General features: G+C 40.6%; 1 protein-coding gene across 1 annotated transcript; it reads left to right on the top strand.

Moving 5' to 3' along the window:
• Positions 1–1,274: 1,274 nt before the first annotated feature.
• Positions 1,275–25,687, top strand: rpl3l (ribosomal protein L3 like). The gene is made up of 10 exons (XM_062964241.1): positions 1,275–1,377; positions 4,563–4,755; positions 7,762–7,930; positions 9,543–9,678; positions 13,168–13,354; positions 15,340–15,500; positions 17,396–17,497; positions 19,202–19,297; positions 25,125–25,244; positions 25,459–25,687. The coding sequence occupies exons 1-10, from the start codon at positions 1,375–1,377 to the stop codon at positions 25,513–25,515; spliced, it is 1,224 nt and encodes a 407-aa protein (XP_062820311.1). The 5' UTR covers positions 1,275–1,374; the 3' UTR covers positions 25,516–25,687.

The raw sequence follows: 25,687 nt of genomic DNA, 5'->3' as shown, positions 1-25,687 counted from the left end.
AATACATCACCCAGTCCTAGACACTTGGGAAGTGTTCGACTTGTGATTTTGTGATACGAAAACCAGCATGTCTATCTTGTTTGCTGTGTCATAATAATAATAATAATAATAATAATAATAATAATAATAATAATAATAATACATCACCCAGTCCTAGACACTTGAGAAGTGTTCGACTTGTGATTTTGTGATATGAAATCCAGCATGTCTATCTTGTTTGCTGTGTCATAATAATAATAATAATAATAATAATAATAATAATACATCACCCAGTCCTAGACACTTGAGAAGTGTTCGACTTGTGATTTTGTGATACGAAATCCAGCATGTCTATCTTGTTTGCTGTGTCATAATAATAATAATAATAATAATAATAATAATAATAATAATAATAATACATCACCCAGTCCTAGACACTTGAGAAGTGTTCGACTTGTGATTTTGTGATACGAAATCCAGCATGTCTATCTTGTTTGCTGTGTCATAATAATAATAATAATAATAATAATAATAATAATAATACATCACCCAGTCCTAGACACTTGAGAAGTGTTCGACTTGTGATTTTGTGATACGAAATCCAGCATGTCTATCTTGTTTGCTGTGTCATAATAATAATAATAATAATAATAATAATAATAATAATAATAATACATCACCCAGTCCTAGACACTTGAGAAGTGTTCGACTTGTGATTTTGTGATACGAAATCCAGCATCTCTATCTTGTTTGCTGTGTCATACAATAATAATAATAATAATAATAATAATAATAATAATACATCACACAGTCCTAGACACTCGGGAAGTGTTCGACTTGTGATTTTGTGATATGAAATCCAGCATTTCTATCTTGTTTGCTGTGTCATAATAATAATAATAGTAATAATAATAATAATAATACATCACACAGTCCTAGACACTCGGGAAGTGTTCGACTTGTGATTTTGTGATACTAAATCCAGCATATCTATCTTGTTTGCTGTGTCATAATAATAATAATAATAATAAGAAGAAGATCCTAGAGTTGGAAGGGACCCCAAAGACCATCCAGTCCAAGCTCTGTTTCACCAAATAAGAAGACACAACCAAAGCCTTCCCTACAGATGGCCACGAGGTTCGAATCGTGGAAGGAAGGGCATTTGGAAGCCCTTTGCTATGGGGCTGGGAGGCCCAGCTGGCGGTAAACTGAGCCTCCCTCTTGCATGCTGACCTTTCCTCTCGGCCGGACCCCAGGCGTGAAATGAATATGGCCTTTGCATGAGGCCAGCGGCTAAATTTATGTCTTGGGGGCCGAGAAGCATCTTTGGTATTGAGCCACTTGCTCTGTGCCTCTTTCTTTCTCCGCTGCAGGGTCTGCCGGAGACGCCCGAACATGGTAAGGGCCTTGCTTGCCTTTCTTTGGGGAGAAAATAATAATAATAATAATAATAATAATAATAATAATAATAATAATAATAATAATGATGATGATGTATCTACACCAGGCCTGGGCAAACTTTGGCCCTCCAGGTGTTTTGGACTTCAACTCCCACAATTCCTAACAGCCTACCGGCTGTTAGGAATTGTGGGAGTTGAAGTCCAAAACACCTGGAGGGCCAAAGTTTGCCCAGGCCTGGTGTACACTGTAGAATGATAGAGTGGTGTCAAACTGCATTTATTCTACAGTGGAGATGCACCTTTGGGCATCTATATATTAGAAAGAAAACTAATGAACTAATTTATTTTTTTTCTTTCCCTTTCCTGCCTCCCTCCCTTCCTTTTTTCATTCTTCCTACCTTCTTCCTTTTCCATCCCTCCCTATCATTCCCCTTCATCCTTCCCTTTCTTCTTTCATTCTCCTTCCTTTTTTATTCTTCCTTCTTCTCCCTCCTTCACTTCTTCCTTTCTCCCTTTTCTTTCCTTCCTTCTTTCCTTCTCTTTCCTTTCTTCCTTTCTTTCTTCTTTCCTTCTTCTTACTTCCAACCTTATTTTCCTTTTCTTCTCTCTTCCTCCCTCTCTTCCTCCTTTTCATTCTCTTTCCTTCTTCCTTTCCTTCTCCCTCTTTCCACTTTTCCTTCCTCCCTTCTGTGTCCTTTCTTTCCCTTCCTTTTTCATTCTTTCTTCCCTCACTCTCTTCTCTTCCCTCTCTCCTTCCTTCCTTCCTTCCTTCCTTCCTTCCTTCCTTCCTTCCTTCCTTCCTTCCTTCCTTCCTTTCTTCACCTTCCTCTCTCCCTCCGTCCTTTCTTTCCTTCCACTTCCTTCTTCCTTTCATTTCCTTCCTCCTCCTTCCTTATTTCATTCATCCATCTCCTCCCTATCTCCATCTCTCTCCCTCCTTTCCTTCCTTCCTTTTCCTTCTTCCTTTCCTTTTTCTGCCTCCCTCCCTTCTCCCTTTCTTTTATTCCCCATCTCCTTCTTTCCATCCTTCCTTTTGTCCTTCCTTTCTCTTCCTTCATTCTTCCTTCCCTTGCTCCCTTCTTCCTTCCTTCCCCTTTCCACTTTCCCTCTCATTCTACTTCCTCCCTTCTTTCATTTCCTTCCTTCCTTTCTTCCTACTTCACTTCCCTCCTTTTCCTTCTTGCTTTCTTTTTTCTGCCTCCCTCTCTCCCTTCTTCCTTTCTTTCATTCTCCTCCTTTCCATCTTTCTTTTTGTCCTTGCTTTCTCTTCATTTTTCTTTGTTTGTTCCCTTGCTCCCTTCTTTCTTCCTTCCTTCCCCTTTCTGCTTTCCTTCTCTCTCTTCCTTGATTCTCCTTCCTCCCTTCCTTCATTCCCTTCTTTCCTCCCTTCCCTCCCTCCCTCCCTCCCTCCCTCCCTTCCTTCCTTCCTTCCTTCCTTCCTTCCTTCCTTCCTTCCTTCCTTCCTTCCTTCCTTCCCTTTCTGTTTTCCCTCTCTCTCTTCTTTCATTCCCTTCCTTCCTTTCTTCTTTCCTCTTTCCTCTCCTCTCTTCCCCTTCCTTCCTTATCCTTTTCCTTTTCTTCTTTCCTCCCTTTTTCTATTCCTTTTTCCCTTCCTTCATTTCTTCCTTTCTTCCTTCCTCCCTCCCTCCCTCCTTCCCTCCTTCCTTCCTTCCTTCCTTCCTTCCTTCCTTCCTTCCTTCCTTCCTTCCCTTTCTGTTTTCCCTCTCTCTCTTCTTTCATTCCCTTCCTTCCTTTCTTCTTTCCTCTTTCCTCTCCTCTCTTCCCCTTCCTTCCTTATCCTTTTCCTTTTCTTCTTTCCTCCCTTTTTCTATTCCTTTTTCCCTTCCTTCATTTCTTCCTTTCTTCCTTCCTCCCTCCCTCCCTCCTTCCCTCCTTCCTTCCTTCCTTCCTTCCTTCCTTCCTTCCTTCCTTCCTTCCCTTTCTGTTTTCCCTCTCTCTCTTCTTTCATTCCCTTCCTTCCTTTCTTCTTTCCTCCTTCCTTTCCTTCCTTCCCCTTCCTTTCTTATCCTTCTTTCCTTTTCTTCCTTTTTATCTTTCTTCTTTCCTCCCTTTTTCTATTCCTTTTTCCCTTCCTTCCTTCCTTCTTTCCTTCTTTCCTTCCCTCCTTTCTTTCCTTCCTTCCCCTTCCTTCCTTATCCTTCTTTCCTTTTCTTCCTTTTTTCCTTTTTCTATTCCTTTTTCTCTCCCTTCCTTCCTTCCTTCCTTCCTTCCTTCCTTCCTTCCTTCCTTCCTTCCTTCCTTCCTTCCTTCCTTCCTTCTTTCCTCTCCTCTCTTCCCCTTCCTTCCTTATCCTTCTTTCCTTTTCTTCCTTTTTTCCTTTCTTCTTTCCTCCCTGTTTCTATTCCTTTTCCCCTCCCTCCCTCCCTCCCTCCCTCCCTCCCTCCCTCCCTCCCTCCCTCCCTTCCTTCCTTCCTTCTTCCCTTCCCTCTTTCCTTTCCTCCCTTCTCCTTCCTTCCTTATCCTGCTTTCCTTTTATTCCTTTTTTCCCTTTCTTCTTTCCTCCCTGTTTCTATTCCTTTTTCCCTTCCTTCCTTCCTTCCTTCCTTCCTTCCTTCCCTCCCTCCTTCCTTTCCTCCCTTCCCCTTCCTTCCTTATCCTTCTTTCCTTTCTTCTTTCCTCCCTTTTTCTATTCCTTTTTTCCTTCCTTTTTTCTTTCCTTCCTTATCCTTTTTTCCTTTTCTTCCTTTTCTCCTTTCTTCTTTCTTCCCCTTTTCTATTCCTTTTTCCCTCCCTCCCTCCCTCCCTCCCTCCCTTCCTTCCTTCCTTCCTTCCTTCCTTCCTTCCTTCCTTCCTTCCTTCCTTCTTCCCTTCCCTCTTTCCTTTCCTCCCTTCTCCTTCCTTCCTTATCCTGCTTTCCTTTTCTTCCTTTTTTCCCTTTCTTCTTTCCTCCCTGTTTCTATTCCTTTTTCCCTCCCTTCCTTCCTTCCTTCCTTCCTTCCTTCCTTCCTTCCTTCCCTCCCTCCCTCCCTCCTTCCTTTCCTCCCTTCCCCTTCCTTCCTTATCCTTCTTTCCTTTCTTCTTTCCTCCCTTTTTCTATTCCTTTTTTCCTTCCTTTTTTCTTTCCTTCCTTATCCTTTTTTCCTTTTCTTCCTTTTCTCCTTTCTTCTTTCTTCCCTTTTTCTATTCCTTTTTCTCTCCCTCCCTTCCTTCCTTCTATTCCAGTCTCACCGCAAGTTCTCAGCCCCCCGCCATGGGCACATGGGCTTCCTTCCCCACAAACGGAGCCGCCGGCACCGAGGCAAAGTCAAGACCTGGCCCAAGGACGACCCCAGCAAACCGGTCCACCTGACCGCCTTCCTGGGCTACAAGGCCGGCATGACCCACATCCTGCGGGAGCTGCACCGGACCGGGCTCAGTACGTCGCCCTGAATATTTTGGGGTTCACTCTCCATTCCTGCTCCGATGGGAAGCTTCAAGACGGGCCCTGTTTCCATTGCAATCCATTTGTTCCGACACTCATGTGCCCACCTTCCCCAGATCTGGTTGAATTAGAACTACCAAAGTACCTTACCATTTATTTGGTGTGCTGGCTATGGATGTGTAGAATGAACACAACATGACACAAAGTGCCATGGCTCAGTGCTACGGCATACTAGCAGCTATAGTTTCATAAGGACTCCTAGCATTAAGTCAAGATGTGGTGCAGGCTGGTTATCAGCCAGCTGCAACAAATCACTCTGCTCAAGAAGTCATGAGTTCGAGGCCAGCCCGTGCCTGCGTTTGTCTCTGTCTCTGTTCTACCCTGTTTCCCTGAAAATAAGACATCTCCAGAAAATAAGACCTAGTAGAGGTTTTGCTGAATTGCTAAATATAAGGCCTCCCTTGAAAGTAAGACCTAGTAAAGTTTTTGTTTGGAAGCATGCAGCATCAGTAAATGTACATACCATAGATTGTTGTACATGGAAATAAAGGTAGTAACAAGAAATAATAATAATAATAATAATAATAATAATAATAATAATAATAATAATATAACTTTATTCTTGTATCCCACCTCCATCTCCCAGAAGGGACTCAGGGCAGCTTACACAGGGATAAGCCCAACAACAACATAAATTCACATACAAACAGAAATTTAAAACAGTAATTTTAAAACAGTATAGCAATAAAATATAATATAGAAATTCTTGAAAGGATTCACAGCTTGGTTATGCTGTTTTGTGATGACAACTACTGTACAGTAGATAATAAATTTTCATTTTTAAAAATTCAACCATAAATGTGAATTCGTCTTTGTGGAAAAATAAGACATCCCCTGAAAATAAGACCTAGCGCATCTTTGGGAGCAAAAATTAATATAAGACACTGTCTTATTTTCGGGGGAACAGGGTATGTTATATGGCAATGAATGTTTGCCTTATATGTGTGCAATGTGATCCGCCCTGAGTCCCCTTTGGGGTGAGAAAGAAGGGCGGAATATAAATACTTTAAATAAATAAATAAATAAATAAGATAGTTAAAGTGGGATCGAACTGTTTGCAGGAGTACACTCCTGCTATGTAGGCATGTGAGTTCCTCTTCTCACATCCTCTTCCAGCTGCGCAAAGGGACGGACTATCTCCAAGGTAAGCATTTAGTTCCGATCAGCCAAAACATTGCAGAGTCTTGGTCACAGTTAGCAGAGATTTTATAGCCTAGCCTCTGACCTTGTACATTAGCTCACCAGCTTGAATAATAATAATAATAATAATAATAATAATAATAATAATAATAATAATAATAATAATAATAATGGTCCATAACTGTCATAAGATATACTGCTGGCATCATAAACTGGACACAGATGGAACTGGACAATTTGGACAGAAAAACAAGAAAACTCATGACCATTCATCATTCACTGCACCCTCGCAGTGATGTTGACCGGCTATATCTGCCTAGAAGATCAGGGGGCAGAGGACTCTTACAAGTCAAACAAGCAGTCAAAGAAGAAGAACATGCCCTGGCAGAATATGTAAAGCAAAGTGAAGAAACTGCTTTGATTGAAGTCAAAAATCAGAAACTCCTCCAAGCACAGCAGACAAAAAACCAGTACAAGAAAACCGCACTACAAACTAGAGCTGACAGCTGGCACAACAAAACACTGCATGGAAAGTTCCTTGACAAAACTGAAGGAAAAGCTGATAAAGAGAACACCTGGCTCTGGCTCACAAATGGGACCCTGAAGAAGGAGACAGAAGGCCTGATCCTTGCAGCCCAGGAGCAAGACATCAGGACAAAGGCAATTCAGGCCAAGATCGAAAAATCAGCTGTTGACCCAAAATGCAGACTGTGCAAGGAAACCGACGAAACCATTGATCATATCCTCAGCTGCTGTAAGAAAATTGCACAGACAGACTACAAACAGAGGCACAACTATGTGGCCCAAATGATTCATTGGAACTTAAGCCTCAAGTACCACCTCCCAGCAGCAAAGAACTGGTGGGATCACAAACCTGCAAAAGTATTGGAAAATGAACACGCAAAGATACTGTGGGACTTCCGAATCCAGACTGACAAAGTTCTGGAACACAACACACCAGACATCACAGTTGTGGAAAAGAAAAAGGTTTGGATCATTGATGTTGCCATCCCAGGTGACAGTCGCATAGATGAAAAACAACAGGAAAAACTCAGCCGCTATCAGGACCTCAAGACTGAACTTCAAAGACTCAGGTAGAAACCAGTGCAGGTGGTCCCGGTGGTGATGGCCATGCCAAGGATCTCAGCCGGCATTCAGAAACAATAGACATTGACAAAATCACGATCTGCCAACTGCAAAAGGCCACCCTACTGGGATCTGCACGCATCATCCAAAAATACATCACACAGTCCTAGACACTTGGGAAGTGTTTGACTTGTGATTTTATGATACGAAATCCAGCAGATCTATCTTGTTTGCTGTGTCATAATAAAATAATAATAATAATAATAATAATAATAATAATAATAATAAAATTTATTTATATCCCACCACCATCTCCTCGAAAGAACTATTTACAGGTCTGCTATCAGTATACAGAGATACTCACAATCATAGCAAAACACTCACATGACAAGGATACACTCACATGGCAATGGTTTACAGATGCAGAGAGATCATGGCAAGGTATCAAAGAGGGCAGAGAGAAAGCACATGACAAAACAGAAGTTCATATATAAGCCACTCCCATTCTTAACACTTTCAGTGGACTGTATATTATAGACACACATGTCTATCAGAACTGTATTTTTCCACACACTGGAGGTACATGCAATGCGTTCCTATCTAATACAGCATTTTTCCACCTGACACAAACTTTACTACACTCACTCTGTAGTGGAGATGTACTCAATGTGCTCAGTATTAAACTTATTTTTCTCGTCTTGCTTCCACTCCCAGAGGTGTCCAAAAGGGAGGAGGTGGAGGCGGTGACCATCATCGAGACCCCCCCATTAGTGGTGGTGGGAGTCGTGGGATACATAGAGACCCCGAGGGGCCTGCGGAGCTTCAGGACCATCTTTGCCGAACACATCAGCGACGAATGTCGGCGGCGCTTCTACAAGAACTGGTGAGAGCGACGTGGCAGAGGAATTCCAAAACTTAAAAAGTGAAATTGATGAAGGTGTATTGGGAAAATATAATACTTGTATTGGAAACTATATATTGAATGTAATCATGTTAAGAAATAGAAATAGGAAAAATGTAATCACAAGCAGAATTGTATGCCTATAGCCCAATAATAATAATAATAATAATAATAATAATAATAATAATAATAATAATAATAATAATAAGTTTATTTATATCCCGCCTCCATCTCCCCCGAAGAGGACTCGGGGCGGCTCACAGCAAAATCAGATACAAAACAATGATAAAATAAAATATGAAACATCAAAGAACAATAATAAAAACCAATAATAATATATACACAGCAGCCGAAAAAACACACTCTGCTCAGCAAAAGCAAGACTATTCTGTCACACGCTGGGCCTGTGACTGATTGTCTATTATATAGGACATACACTTTACGCCCAGCGGGAAGCCAGGGTGCCTAAAGAAAGGTTGTTGAGGAATTTCCCTGAAAAGATGGCCTTTGAGTCTTTTAAAGAAATAACGAAGTCTTTATTGATGAACAAATAATAAATCTTCAAGGAGTCTTGTCCCCACAGGACAGGTGATTGGCTTTGAATAACTGTGAAAACCCTCTTATAACCCCTCCCAGGCCATCTATTATCTGGGCCTAGCTGGTCTGGTACCCACTGGCAACTCCAAGTGAGTCTGGTTGTCGAGTGGACCTACCAGCCAAGGCTTGCAGATGTTTCTGTGCTGTTGTTCTGTATCCCCGGACGGTCAATATCCCTGGTGTTCTTGAAATATGAAGCTTTTTACGGGACGAGCTGGTCTACGTCCTATAGCTGAGCTTCCTAAGTGAGACTAACTTAAAAATGGCTCCTTCCCTCCCAGAGCGCTGAACAAGGGGCGGAACCAAATTTAATGGTGATTGACAGGTGGCCTGTCCTATGACTGCAAACATTTGCAACAAGAAAATAAAGTTGAAGTTTCTGGTACAGCTGTACCAGCACAAAGACCAAAGTTCACCCTGAGTGCCAGGAACATATGTTAAGTGTCAACAAGAGTAGATAAGCTAATGGACAAGAGACAAATTAAGGCTTTTTGGGATGTCAAGATAAGACCTGGCGCCCTGGAGGAGTGCTAATGACTCTCTGACAAGCTAAGGTAGGGAGGAAATTCCTTAATTAATGGAGGATGAGGGGGAGCCCTAATGGATGAGATGAAAATTCCAGAGATAAGGCTAATGGAGGGTCAGAGGTCTTGAAAGTAGTCTATATTTTTAGGAAAATGCAAAAATAGCTTCTTAGTAAGTGCAAAGTAAGACTTTTTTTTTACCTTAATTGGTGATGGATAATGCCTAGATGACGTAGCAGATGGAGGAAAAAGGGTATATAAGAACCTGTGATTCTTTGTTCCGGTACCTTCGCTTTCCTGATTACAGGAGAAGGTCTTTCTTTTCTTATTGCTATATTCTCACTGGCCACTGAGAATAAACGTCATTTTTTCTACAGCCACCGGAACTCTCTTTGTCTCATTTCCTCAAACCTTTGTCTACCATTTCAAAATGAATTTGATTGTTTGGTGCAAATCCCTCTTATCGTTCTCAGGCATAAGAGCAAGAAGAAGGCCTTCACCAAGTTCTGCAAGAAATGGCAGGACGAGACGGGGAAGAAGCAGCTGGAGAAGGACTTTGCGGCCATGAAGAAGTACTGCAAGGTCATCCGCGTCATTGTGCATACCCAGGTGAGTGCTTTGTGCTTTGGACGGATGTGACGGAGTCCTTGGAGTTGTAGTCCCACTTTCTTGGGCAGGGAAGGCTCAAGACCTGGTGAAACTACAACGCCCAGTGTTATCAAAAATCAACCCTTCTCTTTTAATAATAATGTCATTTATCTATTTTTATGGAAAGACAAAAAATCCCGGAAATTAATAGGTGGTACAACAAAATCTTTGAGATTATGAATACGGATAGGTTAACATATTTATTAGCAAAAAATCAAGGTAGACCAAAAAAAAACCCAAACCAAACAAACTGGGAGCTAATCAAGAATTATCTAAAGAGTGTAAATGTTAAGATTTTGATTTAAGGCGAATATACAAAATATAAATATTAAAGATAAGGAGATGGAAAGGCTGGATTCACAGAATAAAATAATTAGAATATAAATGACAGCAGGAATCAGATGTAAGTTAATACCTACAGTAGAGTCTCACTTATCCAACACTCGCTTATCCAACGTTCTGGATTATCCAACGCATTTTTGTAGTCAATGTTTTCCATACATCGTGATAATTTGGTGATAAATTCGTAAATACAGTACAGTAGAGTCTCACTTATCCAACATAAACGGCCCGGCAGAATGTTGGATAAGCGAATATGTTGGATAATAAGGAGGCATTAAGGGAAAGCCTATTAAACATCAAATTAGGTTATGATTTTACAGATTAAGCCCCAAAACATTATGTTATACAACAAATTTGACAGAAAAAGTAGTTCAATATGCAGTAATGCTATGTAGTAATTACTGTATTTACGAATTTAGCCCCAAAATATCATGATGTATTGAAAACATTGACTACAAAAATGCGTTGGATAATCCAGAACATTGGATAAGCGAGTGTTGGATAAGTGAGACTCTACTGTAATTACTACATAGCATTACTGCTATTGAACTACCTTTTCTGTCAAATGTGTTGTCTAACATGATGTTTTGATGATTAATTTGTCAAATCATAACCTAATTGGATGTTTAATAGGCTTTTCCCTAATCCCTCCTTATTATCCAACAGATTCGCTTATCCAACATTCTGCCGGCCCATTTACATTGGATAAGTGAGACTCTACTGTATGTGCAAAATAGGAGGTAGGAGTGGAGGGTGTGACATATATATACCCTGTTTCCCCGAAAATAAGACAGTGTCTTATATTAATTTTTGCTCCCAAAGATGCACTAGGTCTTATTTTCAGGGGATGTCTTATTTTTCCATGAAGAAGAATTCACATTTATTGTTGAACAACAAAATGAACATTTATTATATACTGTAAAGTAGTTGTCATCACAAACCAGCATAACCAGACAAACTATGAATCCTATCAAGAATTTCTTGTTACTACCATTATTTACATGTACAACAATCTATGGTACCTCTTGCAATTTAGGTTTCACAAGGTTTCCACGCTGATTTCTCTCTATTCTAGTTTCAATGTAGTCATGAATGATGAATAATATAATATACTATAATAATAATATGATAATATAATAATATAATGATATACAATATATTAATGAGATAATATAATATAGGATATAATAATAACAGAAAATAATAATAATATGGTATTAATAGGATAATATAATAATGGGATATAATAACAGAATAGCATAATAATATAATAATAATAGGATAATATAATAGAATAATAGAATGGAATAGAATGATATAAAATATATTAATAGGATAATATAAAATGGAATATAATAATAATAACAGAATATGCTAATAATAATAAAATAATAATATGATAATATAATAGAATAATAGTATAGAATATAATGATATAAAATATATTAATAGGGTAATATAAAATGGAATTTAATAATAACAGAATAATAATATAATAATATGAAAATATAATAGAATAATAATAGAATAATAATATAATGATATAATAATAATAATAATAGAAAAATATAATATAATGATTTAAAATATATTAATAGGATAATATAATAATGGGATATAATAATAGTAACAGAATATGATGATAATAATATGGCAATAGAATAATAGTATAAAATAATCAGTTTCATGGCATAGGATAGGAAGATGAGAGGAGAATCCCAATGCGTCCTGTACCTTTAAGGAGCAAAAGCAGCAGGACGAAAGCCCTCTTCCTTCCCTCCCTCCCACCCTCCCTTGCCCTAGCTCCAGGAGCCAATCAGAAGCCTCTGGGAAGCAAGGCAGCATGGCCAGCATTGCCTTGTCTCCGAAGGAAGAAACGGCAGTCAGTAGCAGCCACGGAAGGTTTTTCAAGCCTCGGCTGGGGGACAGGCAAGGAAAGGCAGGCAGGCAGGCAGGGAGGGAGGCACAGAAAGCAAGCACTTTCCCTCCCTCCCTCCGGTGTGTGTATGAGTGCTGGTTCTGCCCTGCAGCCATGCTTCCCAATGGAACTCTGCTGCAGCCTTAGTTGCTAGGTCTTACTTTCAGGGGAGGCCTTATATTTGGCAATCCCCCCAAACCCCTGCTAGGTCTTATTCTTTGGGGAGGTCTTATTTTCGGGGAAACACGGTATGAATACACACACACACACACACACACACATATATATATATACAGTAGAGTCTCACTTATCCAAGCTAAACGGGCCAGCAGAAGCTTGGATAAGCAAATATCTTGGATTATAAGGAGGGATTAAGGAAAAGCCTATTAAACATCAAAATAGGTTATGATTTTACAAATTAAGCAGCAAAACATCATGTTTTACAACAAATTTGACAGAAAAAGCAGTTCAATACGCAGTAATGTTATGTTGTAATTACTGTATTTACGAATTTAGCACCAAAATATCACGATATATTGAAAACATTGACTACAAAAATGTCTTGGATAATCCAGAAACTTGGATACGCGAGGCTTGGAAAAGTGAGACTCTACTGTATTTACGCATATGTGTATATTGTTATATGTTATTCATTGTCATTTCACTATTATGATTTCTTTTCTTTCTTTCCTTTTTTCCCTTTCTTTTCTTTTTCTCCCTCTTTCCCCTCTTCTCTTTTGTCTGTCTAACTGTGGGCATCACGAGGTTTATATCATGCGGATGTCTTTATGTGTAGTACTGTCTGTTTTTATACCACTATTTATGTGTATTATACTTTTAGGAAAACACCAATAAAACACAAAAACATATTTTTAGAGCATGGCTGGGTCTTAAGCCCCAGCCCAGCCCACAACATCCCTGGGAGGATTAATCTAATAATTTACGAAAGCCTAAGAGACAAACTGAAGCAAGGCCTCTTTGGAGATGTGATCAAGACATTTACCTTTTGTTTTAAAGTCCTCTGTTACTTTGAGTCTCTCATAATGATGATGATGATGATTATGATACTGCCTCAAGTGGCATCAGTCCTAAGAACGCCACTGCACCATCCTTTCTCCTGTCCTGTATTAAATATTGTGCTTCTGTTTTCATGTCCTCCGTTCCTTGGCCTTCTGCCTGGACGTTATCAGATGAAGCTGCTCCCAATGCGGCAGAAGAAAGCACACGTCATGGAGATCCAACTGAACGGGGGAACGGTGGCCGAGAAGGTGGACTGGGCCCACGAGAAGATGGAGAAGCAGATCTCCGTGCAGTCGGTCTTCAGCCAGAGTGAGATGATTGATGTGATCGGCGTCACCAAGGGCCACGGCATGAAAGGTGGGACTGCTGATGGGTTTTTTTTTCGTGTCAGTAGCGACTTGCACAAGTCATTTCTGGTGTGAGAGAATTGGCCGTCTGCAATGACATTGCCCAGGGGACGCCCAGATGTTTTGATGTTTTAACATCCTCGTGAGGCAGGGTTGTTGTATGTCTTCCGGGCTGTGTGGCCATGTTCCAGAAGTATTCTCTCCTGACGTTTCGCCCACATCTATGGCAGGCATCCTCAGAGGTTGTGAGGTATGGATAAACTAAGTAAGGAAAGGAAAAAATATATATATCTGTGTAGAGTCCAGGGTGTGGCAAGAGTCCTTTGTCACTGGGAAGCCAGCATTAATGTTTCAGTTAATCACCCTAATTAGCATTGGAAAGAGTTTGTCTCTTGCCTAGGGGCATCCTTTGTTCAGTCATTAGCTGTCTTCTGCCCTCAGAGTGTTGGTTCCCATCTATTGTTTTGATTTTAGAGTTTTTAAATACTGGTAGCCAGATCCTCGTGAGGGCTTCTCTCATGTCCCCGCAAGGAGCTGGAGCTGATAGAGGGAGCTCATTCTCACTCTCCCCGGGTTGGATTCGAACCTGGCAGCCTTCAGATCAGCAACCCAACCTTCAAGTCACAAGGCTTTAACCCACCACACTACCGGGGGCTCCTTGCTGATGGGTGTATCTACACTTGGGAATGAACACAGTTTGGCTCAGTGCTACGGAATCCTGGGAGTTGTTGTTTGGCTCTTTTTGGCAGAGAAGGTTAAAGATCTAGTGGGGGAAAACTACAACTCTTAGCATAGCAAGCTAAGCCGCTAAGCTGCTGAAAATCCTGGCAGTTCAAGCCCAGGTTGGGGTGAGCACCCGCCATCTTCCCCAGCTCCTGATCGAAAACAGAAATGTGAGTAGATAAATAGGTACCGATTTAAAGCAGGGAGGTAATAAAAGATGCCCATAAGAACATGCCAGCGATTCGATCAGGAGGACATCTAAAGGATGACAAAAGCTCTTTGGCATAGAAAATGGAGCGACAGCACACACATACACACAAAACCATGGCCTGAGTTGAGCACAGCCTCCAGATGCCGGCAATGGAAAAGATGGGGAAAGCCTTTACCTCTGTTTATGTATTGTCTGTCCTTCTTGATTGTTTAACAGCATTGAGTTTTTGCCCTATATGTGTTCTGTAATCCACCCTGAGATAGAGTGGAATGTAAAGTATATTGTTAGCCTCCAAATGCCGGAAATGGAAAAGACGGGGAAAGCCTTTACCTCTGTTTATGTATTGTCTGTCCTTGTTGATTGCTTAACGGCATTGAATGTTTGCCATGTATGTGTTCTGTAATCCACCCTGAGATAGAGTGGAATGTAAAGTATATTGTTAGCCTCCAAATGCCGGAAATGGAAAAGACGGGGAAAGCCTTTACCTCTGTTTATGTATTGTCTGTCCTTCTTGATTGTTTAACAGCATTGAGTTTTTGCCCTATATGTGTTCTGTAATCCACCCTGAGATAGAACGGAATATAAAGTATATTGTTAGCCTCCAAATGCCGGAAATGGAAAAGATGGGGAAAGCCTTTACCTCTGTTTATGTATTGTCTGTCCTTGTTGCTTGTTTAACAGCATTGAGTTTTTGCCGTATATGTGTTCTGTAATCCACCCTGAGATAGAGTGGAATATAAAGTATATTGTTAGCTTCCAAATGCCGTAAATGGAAAAGACGGGGAAAGCCTTTACCTCTGTTTATGTATTGTCTGTCCTTGTTGATTGTTTAACAGCATTGAATGTTTGCCATATATGTGTTCCGTAATCCGCTCTGAGATAGAGCGGAATATAAAGTATATTGTTAGGTACTGGAGTCCAACTGTATTGAGCCGTGGCAGTTAAAACGCTGCCGGAGTGCATTCATTCGACAGTGGAGGTACACCCTCATTCTCTAGGAAACTCAAAGGTCCCACCATTTGGTATCCTTAATAACGGCCCCTTCTTTCTTTCCTTTGCAGGAGTGACGAGTCGCTGGCACACCAAGAAACTCCCCAGGAAGACCCACAAAGGGCTGCGCAAAGTGGCCTGCATCGGGGCCTGGCACCCGGCCCGCGTGGGATACTCCATCGCCCGGGCCGGACAGAAGGGCTACCACCACCGGACTGAGCTCAACAAGAAGGCAAGGCGGACTCACTTCTGTGTGGGATCTAGAGGGGAAACTATTGGGCGAGTGGGCTTATTAACAAAAGACCCTCCCCATAAATAAACACACATTATTAATTATTATTAACACGTTTATTATTTTACTCTATTTATTATTACATTTATTATTTTACTGCATTTATTATTATTATTACATTTATTATTTCACTCTATTATTATTAAAAGGATACATAAGCACATTTACATTGAAGAAGATTAAAATGACGATTTAATCAGAATTGAACAGTCATATCTTAAATTACAGTTTGATGTAAAGATTCAGAAACATTTAAACTACTGATGCCTCAATTAATGTAACTTTATTGGTTATATATCTATACACACATACATACATACAGTAAAGTCTCACTTATCCAACATTCTGGATTATAGTATTATTATTATTATTATTATTATTATTATTATTATTATTATTATTATTACATTTATTATTCTACTCTATTTATTATTACATGTACAGTAGAGTCTCACTTATCCAATACTCGCTTATCCAACGTTCTGGATTATCCAACACATTTTTGTAGTCAATCTATATATATAAAAGAGTGATGGAATCCTGGCGATCGACAAAACAACAAAACTAAACACCCCACAACCTCGAAAATTGACAGCACAACCCCTCATCCACGCCTCTAGGTTGATACAACAAAAAGAAAAGAAAAATAAAGTCCTAATTAGAGGGAGAGGAATACAGTAGAGTCTCACTCATCCAAGCCTCGCTTATCCAAGCTTCTGGATAATCCAAGCCATTTTTGTAGTCAATGTTTTCAATATATCGTGATATTTTGGTGCTAAATTTGTAAATACAGTAATTACAACATAACAGTACTGCGTATTGAACTACTTTTTCTGTCAAATTTGTTGTATAGCATGATGTTTTGGTGCTTAATTTGTAAAATCATAACCTCATTTGATGTTTAATAGGCTTTTCCTTAATCCCTCCTTATTATCCAAGATATTCGCTTATCCAAGCTTCTGCCGGCCCGTTTAGCTTGGATAAGTGAGACTCTACTGTAATTGTTTTTATCCAATTGCTGCCAGTTAGAAGGCTAAGCTCCGCCCACTTGGTCTCCTAGCAACCCACTCAGCCCAGGGGACAGGCAAAGTTAGGCCTCACTTAGGCCTCTTCCACACTGCCTATAAAATACAGACACCACCAGACAACGCCACAGCAACGCGTGGCTGGGCACAGCTAGTGTTTTCAATATATCGTGATATTTTGGTGCTAAATTCATAAATACAGTAATTACTACATAGCATTATTGTGTATTGAACTACTTTTTCTGCCAAATTTGTTGTCTAACATGATGTTTTGGTGCTTAATTTGTAAATTAATAACCTAATTTGATGTTTAATAGGCTTTTCCTTAATGCCTCCTTATTATCCAACATATTCGCTTATCCAACATTCTGCCGGCCCGTTTATGTTGGATAAGTGAGACTCTACTGTATTATTTTCCTGTATTTATTATTATTATTACATGTATTATTTTACTCTATTATTATTAAATGGATATGTAATTTTATTGGGATCTTGGCTTATACTGGAGTCAATGTTTTCCCAGTTTTTTGTGGTAAAATTAGGTGCCTCGGCTTATATTCAGGTCAGCTTATACTCGAGCATATACGGTAGTTACAGCTCTAGGATAGAAGATCTCTCGGTCCGTTTGTCCTTATCTTTGTCTCCCTGTATCATCTGCCGGATGGTAATAATGCAAAATAAGAAAAGAATATGCTGGGTGAGAATGTTCTGAGCTTTCTTAAGGCTGCGGGATTTATAGAGTTCTTCCAAAGAGGGGAGAAAGAGGGCAACCAATGCTTTGCCATCCCAAACAAATCTGCTCCTCCTTAGATTTACCGCATCGGCCGCGGGGTCCACGTCGAAGACGGCAAGATGGTGAGGAACAACGGCTCCACCAATTACGACACGACCGAGAAGACCATCACTCCCATGGTAAGGGGTTCGAGATTTGAGGTTCTGAGGCCGAGAGAGTGTGACCTCCACCGTTTGTTGAAAAAACTAGGAAGTGGGGTGGAACTTTTGGGAAGTTTTTCGAAAGAAAATGCACCTATGATAGAATTAATGCACATTGGACTCCCACTCGAGTCCTGGGAGTTGTAGTTTCCCAAGGTTTTTAGCCCAGTTGACAGCCAAACTGATCCAAATGGACCTATGGTCTTGGAAGATGGAAGTCCAAACGGAAGTGTCTGAGGCTGGATCTACACTGCCATATAATCCAGTTCAACGTAGATAATCTTAAACTAGATTCTATAGTTTAGATATAATCTAAACTATATATAATATAATCAGATTATAATCATAATATAATCTGCATTCAGGAACTGGATTAGATGGTCAGTGTAGATGGGAGGGCCTGAGAAGGCAAAGCTCCACTAGAGGGAGCTCTTGCATTGGTCTTTCTTGCACTTATATCTTTGAAAAAACATCTCATATTCCTTCACTTCTCATTAATATTAATAGGAAACATTACTGACTATTTCTAGTTTGGGCTGTACTTGAAATTCAATGCCACGGCTCCATCATATATAATGATGGGAGTTGTAGTTTGGTCTGTACTTGAAATTCAATGCCACAGCTCCGTTATATAGAATTATGGGATTTGTAATTTGGGGTGAACTTGAAATTCAGGGCCACGGCTCCATTATATAGAATGGTTGGATTTGTAGTTTGGGATGAACTTAAAATTAGTGTCATGGCTCCATCATATAGAATGGTGGGATTTGTAGTTTGGGCTGAACTTGAAATTAGAATTATGGGATTTGTAATTTGGGGTGAACTTGAAATTCAGGGCCACGGCTCCATTATATAGAATGGTTGGATTTGTAGTTTGGGATGAACTTAAAATTAGTGTCATGGCTCCATCATATAGAATGGTGGGATTTGTAGTTTGGGCTGAACTTGAAATTAAATGCTGTGACTCCATCATATAGAATTATGGGATGTGTAGTTTGGGCTGAACTTCAAATTCAATGCCATGGCTCCATCATATATAATGATGGGATTTGTAGTTTGGGATGAACTTGAAATTCAATGCCACGGCTCCATTATATAGAATGATGGGATTTGTAGTTTGGGCTGAACTTGAAATTAAATGCTGTGACTCCATCATATAGAATGATGGGATTTGTAGTTTGGGCTGAACTTGAAATTCAGTGTCATGGCTCCATCATATAGAATGGTGGGATTTGTAGTTTGGGTTGAACTTGAAATTCAATGTCATGGCCCCATCATATATAATGATGGGATTTGTAGTTTGGACTTAACTTGAAATTCAATGTCATGGCTCCATTATATTGAATTATGGGATTTATAGTTTGGGCTGAACTTGAAATTAAATGCTGTGACTCCATCATGTAGAATTATGGGATTTGTAGTTTGGTCTGTACTTGAAACTTAAAAGGTTCTTCCCTGAACTGCAGCTCTGGGCTCCCTAGCAGAGAAGACTACAAATCCCAGGAATCAAGGGTAAAGCCATGATGGCTTGAAGCAGTATCAAAACATTATCTCTGTATGGTTTAGGATTACATTTGAAGTCCTGCTCCGGGTTGTTCTAGGATGCTGCAGCTTTCTTAAAGTCATAGATCTGGAAGGGACCACGAGGGTCATCTAGTCCAACCTCCTTTCTTCTTCCCGCAGGGAGGATTCCCACATTACGGAGAGGTCAACAACGATTTCGTGATGGTGAAGGGCTGCGTGGTGGGCACCAAGAAGCGGGTGCTGACCCTCCGGAAGGTGAGGCCCCTTCCAGAAGCATTGTTCCGGGTTTCAATTCAGGGATCATAGCATCCTAGAGTTGGAAGGGGCCCCCAAAGGCCATCCAGTCCACCATCAAAGCCTTCCTGACAGATGGCCATCCAGCCTCTGCTTGGAAACCTCTGGAGAAGGAAACCCCAATACATTCCAGTCTGCGGGGTCTTCTCCTGTTCTCCGAGGAAGAAAAGCGTAATATAAATATATTATTATTATTATTATTATTATTATTGACACAACGACGTTGTATGACACAGCAAACAAGATAGATATGCTGGATTTCGTTTCACAAAACCACAACTCGAACACTTCCCGTGTCTAGGACTGTATGATGTATATTATTATTATTATTATTATTATTATTATTATTATTATTATTATTATTATTATTATTGTATGACACAGCAAACAAGATAGATATGCTGGATTTCGTATCACAAAATCACAAGTCGAACACTTCCCAAGTGTCTAGGACTGTGTGATGTATTATTATTATTATTATTGACACAACGACGTTGTATGACACAGCAAACAAGATAGATATGCTGGGTTTCGTTTCACAAAATCACAAGTCGAACACTTCCCAAGTGTCTAGGACTGTGTGATGTATTTTCGGATGATGTGTGCAGATCCCAGCAGGGTGGCTTTTTGCAGTTGGCAGATCGTGATTTTGTCAATGCCTATTGTTTCCAAATGCCGGCTGAGATCTTTCGGCACGGCACCCAGTGTGCCCATCACTGCACTGGTTTCTGCCAGAGTCTTTGAAGTTCAATCTTGAGGTCCTGATAGCGGCTGAGTTTTTCCTGTTGTTTTTCGTCAATGCGACTGTCACCTGGGATGGCGACATCAATTATCCAAACCTTGTTCTTTTCCACAACTGTGATGTCTGGTGTGTTCTGTTCCAGAACTTTGTCAGTCTGGATTCGGAAGTCCCACAGTATCTTTGCGTGCTCATTTTCCAATACTTTTGCAGGTTTGTGATCCCACCAGTTCTTTGCTGCTGGCAGGTGGTACTTGAGGCATAAGTTCCAATGAATCATTTGGGCCACATAGTTGTGCCTCTGTTTGTAGTCTGTCTGTGCAATTTTCTTACAGCAGCTGAGGATATGATCAATGGTTTCATCGGTTTCCTTGCACAGTCTGCATTTTGGGTCATCAGCTGATTTTTCAATCTTGGCCTTAATTGCATTTGTTCTGATGTCTTGCTCCTGGGCTGCAAGGATCAGGCCTTCTGTCTCCTTCTTCAGGGTCCCATTCGTGAGCCAGAGCCAGGTCTTCTCCTTCTCAGCTTTTCCTTCAATGTTGTCAAGGAACTTTCCATGCAATGTTTTGTTGTGCCAGTTGTCAGCTCTAGTTTGTAGTGTGGTTTTCTTGTACTGTTTTTTTGTCTGCTGTGCTTTGAGGAGTTTCTGATTTTTGACTTCAATCAAAGCAGGTTCTTCACTTTGCTTTACATATTCTGCCAGGGCATGTTCTTCTTCTTTGACTGCTTGTTTTACTTGTAAGAGTCCTCTGCCCCCTGATCTTCTAGGCAAATACAGCCAGTCAACATCGCTGCGGGGGTGCCGTGAATGATGAATGGTCATGAGTTTTCTTGTTTTCTGTCCAAATTGTCCAATTCCACCTGTGTCCAATTTATAATGCCAGCAGTATATCTTATGACAGGTATGGCCCAGGTGTTTATGGCCTTGATGGCGTTGCCTCCATTGAGCTTGGTTTTGAGAATTTTTCTGACCCTTTCTGTGTATTCTTTACTGACCACAGTTTTCACATGTTCATGCTTGATGTTGTCCAGCTGTAATATGCCCAGATATTTATAGGCCTCTGGCTGGTGACACTTTATTGTTTGGCCATTAGGCATATTTATGCCCTCACTTTCAATGATTTTCCCCTTCTTCAATGCCACTGTCGAACATTTGTCCAAACCAAACTCCATGTTGATATCAGTGCTAAAAATTCGGACAGTGTTGGTCAGAGACTGAATTTCAGTTTCTGTTTTCCCATATAGCTTCAGGTCATCCATGTACATCAAATGTGAAATTTTGTGAGAATTCTTAGATGTTTGGTAGCCGAGATTTGTTTTTTGTAAGATTGTTGACAGAGGGATCATGGCAATAATGAAAAGCAGAGGGGACAATGAATCTCCCTGGAAAATTCCTCTCCTGATGTTGACAAGTCCATAGCTTTCATTTCCAACAAACAGTTCAGTTTTCCAGTGCTCCATCATGTTTTCAATGAAGGTGCCAACTGTTTTACAAATCCCGATGGCGTCCAGGCACTTGATGATCCAGCTGTGTGGGAGTGAGTCAAAGGCCTTTTTGTAGTCAATCCACGTCATGTGAAGATTAGCTTTTCGGCTCTTACAGTTCTCCAGAATCATTTTGTCAATCAATAACTGGTCTTTTGTGCCCCTGCTTTTCCGTTTGTTGCCTTTCTGTTCATCTGGCAAGATGTTTTTTTCTTCAAGATAGTCTTGAATTCTGTCAGCTATGATGCCAGTCAGTAGTTTAAACATAGTGGGCAGACACGTTATTGGTCTGTAGTTTCCTGGTGCTGCTCCTTTTGCTGGATCCTTTTGTATCAGGTATGTTCTTCCAGTTGTTAGCCATTCACTGATACTTCCTTTCTGCAGCATCTCATTGAATTGTTGGGCCATTTTTCCATGTAAACTAATCAGATGTTTGAGCCAAAATCCATGAAGTTGATCACTACCAGGCAATGTCCAGTTCTTGACTTTTTGCACTCGTTTGCTGATCATTTCAGTTGTTATTTCCATCAGTTCCATTTTGTTCTGTGAGAATTTTCCTTCAAACTCCTTTATCCACCCAGCGTTTTTGTTGTAGTTTTTATTGTTTTCCCAAAGTTCTTTCCAGAACTTTGTTGTTGCAGTTTTCTCTGGCTTTATGGTTACTGTGTCTGTTGTTTGGTTCAGACTCAGGTAGAACCGTCTTTGGTCTGATTGAAACAGTTGATTTTGTCTGTACTGGATGATTCTGGCTTCATACCTTTCAATTTTTCTGGCTGTTGCTGTAATTTGTTCTTTCACGATTTCCAAAGCTTCTTCAATTTTTCTGGTGTTCAGCCAGTACTTTCGGATCAGGTATTGCTTGATTTTGTCATTCTTCAGTTTCCTCTCTTTCATATTTTTCAGGTTACTTGCATCTGATCTAAGTTTCTTGATTTTCAACTCTAGCCTGACCTTCCACTTTGGTTTTCCAGTCGATTTTTTTTGGGGCTGCCTTGGTTGTAGGAGCCCAAGTTCTTCTGTTATTATCACTGCTGCACTGTAGGCAAACTGGTTTGTTTGTTCAATTGATGTTATTTGGACAGTGGAGAGTGCTGCATTCACATCTTTCATGAGAGGCGCCAGGTGTCTCTTGGGCACTGTTTTTAGAGTTGGGAGCCGCTGTCTTATTGCATTTGCTGCAGCATGAGCCATGATCTTATCCTTGAGCTCTTGTTGTCTTGCTGTCAAGGTTCCTGGTGGTTCAACGGGTGTTTCAAGTGCTGGTTCTTCAAATTCTTGCAAAAACTCCACTCTTTTTTCTGGTTCAATCTGTTCCACCATTCCAAGTGTTGCTGGAGTCTCTGCTGCTGTCTGTGCTGTGGTCTGATGGTGATTTACTTTGCAAATTTTCTGTATTTCTTCAAGTTCAACTTCACTGAACACTTTGTTTCTGATTATGAATCTTCGTTGGTCAGCCAGTCGGGGTTCTGTTATCTGTGAGTCAGGGTACGCTTGTTTCCACAGTTGATGCATCCTTTTTTGGTAGCCACGCCTTTGAGGTTCAGATTTGTAGTAGCATTTCATAATTGTGCGGTTTTCTGGCATTGTATATTTTTGCCGCTTCTGTGACTGTTCATTTGGGTTTTGATGATTCCGTAGCCCACTTGTCGATGGATGTCCAGAATCAGCAGCATCCACCGCGGTCCTTTTTATCCTGGGTGACGACCGAGCCAGTATAGACTTCGTTTGGGTTTGATTCTCCATAATGCTAATGGGTTCGGTGCTCTTAGTTCTGCTCCTCAGCTGAGGCCTCTCTGGCTTGGTTGGACCGGCCAGTAGTTACACTATTGTATGACACAGCAAACAAGATAGACATGCTAGATTTCATATCACAAAATCACAAGTCGAACACTTCCCAAGTGTCTAGGACTGTGTGATGTATTTTTGGATGATGCGTGCAGATCCCAGCAGGGTGGCCTTTTGCAGTTGACAGATCGTAATTTTGTCAATGTCTATTGTTTCCAAATGCCGGCTGAGATCTTTTGGCACAGCACCCAGTGTGCCCATCACCACCGGGACCACCTGCACTGGTTTCTGCCAGAGTCTTTGAAGTTCAGTCTTGAGGTCCTGAGAGCGGCTGAGTTTTTCCTGTTGTTTTTCGTCAATGCGACTATCACCTGGGATGGCGACATCAATGATCCAAACCTTTTTCTTTTCCACAACTGTGATGTCTGGTGTGTTATGTTCCAGAACTTTGTCAGTCTGGATTTGGAAGTCCCACAGTATCTTTGTGTGCTCATTTTCCACAGCCTTTGCAGGTTTGTGATCCCACCAGTTCTTTGTCGCTGGGAGGTGGTACTTGAGGCATAAGTTGCAATGAATCATGTCGGCCGCATAGTTGTGCCTCTGTTTGTAGTCTGTCTGTGCAATTTTCTTACAGCAGCTGAGAATATAATCAATGGTTTCGTCAGCTTCCTTGCACAGTTTGCATTTTGGGTCAACAGCTGATTTTTCGATCTTGGCCTGAATTGCCTTTGTTCTGATGGCTTGCTCCTGGGCTGCAAGGATCAGGCCTTCTGTCTCCTTCTTCAGGGTCCCATTCGTGAGCCAGAGCCAGGTCTTCTCCTTATCAGCTTTTCCTTCAATTTTGTCAAGGAACTTTCCATGCAATGTTTTGTTGTGCCAGCTGTCAGCTCTAGTTTGTAGTGCGGTTTTCTTGTACTGGTTTTTTGTCTCCGGTGCTTTGAGGAGTTTCTGATTTTTGACTTCAGTCAAAGCAGGTTCTTCACTTTGCTTGACATATTCTGCCAGGGCATGTTCTTCTTCTTTGACTGCTTGTTTTACTTGTAAGAGTCCTCTGCCCCCTGATCTTCTAGGCAGATATAGCCGGTCAACATCCCTGTGAGGTTGTAGTGAATGATGAATGGTCATGAGTTTTCTTGTTTTTCTGTCCAAATTGTCCAGTTCTGCCTGTGTCCAGTTTATAATGCCAGCAGTATATCTTATGACAGGTATGGCCCAGGTGTTTATGGCCTTGATGGTGTTGCCTCCATTGAGCTTGGTTTTGAGAATTTTTCTGACCCTTTGTGTGTATTCTTTACTGACCACAGTCTTCACATGTTCATGCTTGATGTTGTCCAGCTGTAATATGCTCAGATATTTATAGGCCTCTGGCTGGTGACACTTTATTGTTTGGCCATTGGGCATATTTATGCCCTCACTTTCAATGATTTTTCCCTTCTTCAATGCCACTGTTGAACATTTGTCCAAACCAAACTCCATGCCGATATCAGTGCTAAAAATTCGGACAGTGTTAGTCAGAGACTGGATTTCAGTTTCCGTTTTCCCATACAGCTTCAGGTCATTCATGTACATCAGATGCAAAATGTTGTGAGATTTCTTAGATGTTTGATAGCCGAGATTTGTTTTTTGTAAAATTGTTGACAGAATTATTATTATTATTATTATTATTATTATTATTATTATTATTATTATTATTATTATTATTATTCTGCCTGACATATGATTCTCCTTGCTTTGTTCTTCTAATCTAATCCATCACCATTTCCTTTTTTCCCCTAGTCCCTTCTGGTGCACACAAGCCGGAAAGCTTTGGAGCCCATTGAGCTGAAATTCATCGACACCACTTCCAAATTCGGCTACGGTCACTTCCAGACGGCCCAAGAAAAGCGGGCGTTCATGGTCAGTTAATAGCTTTTGTAGCATCTACACCATGGAATGAATGCAGTTTGATACCACTTTGTAACTCAATACATTGGAATCATGGGAGTTGCGCCAAATATTACTGGTGTCCATAGCATTGAGTTAAAGCGGTACCAATGTGCATTGATTTGATAATGTAGATGTACTCTAAGAGGTTGGGAATTCCTTTGCTGATGCTTTTCTTTTTTTCCAGGGCCCACAAAAGAAGCACCTGCTTAAAGGGAAAGTGGAGACCACCGAAGAAGCATGATTTGTCCTTTAAGAAAAAAATTAATATTTTCCTTTCTCCAATTGTCCCTGCCTTGGTCCACTTCTCGACATGAATACATTGAGAAAAACATGGTGTTTGGTGCTCTGTTTTTTTTTTAAAAGGATGGTCTGTCTTGCAGGAAATAAAAATAATAATAAAATAATTATATTTA

This window comes from Anolis carolinensis, unplaced genomic scaffold, assembly GCF_035594765.1.
Source record: "Anolis carolinensis isolate JA03-04 unplaced genomic scaffold, rAnoCar3.1.pri scaffold_13, whole genome shotgun sequence".
In the NCBI taxonomy this organism is placed as follows: domain Eukaryota; kingdom Metazoa; phylum Chordata; class Lepidosauria; order Squamata; family Dactyloidae; genus Anolis; species Anolis carolinensis.
The sequence above is the reverse complement of the archived record's forward strand: the minus strand, read 5'-3'. Positions and strand labels throughout refer to the sequence as shown.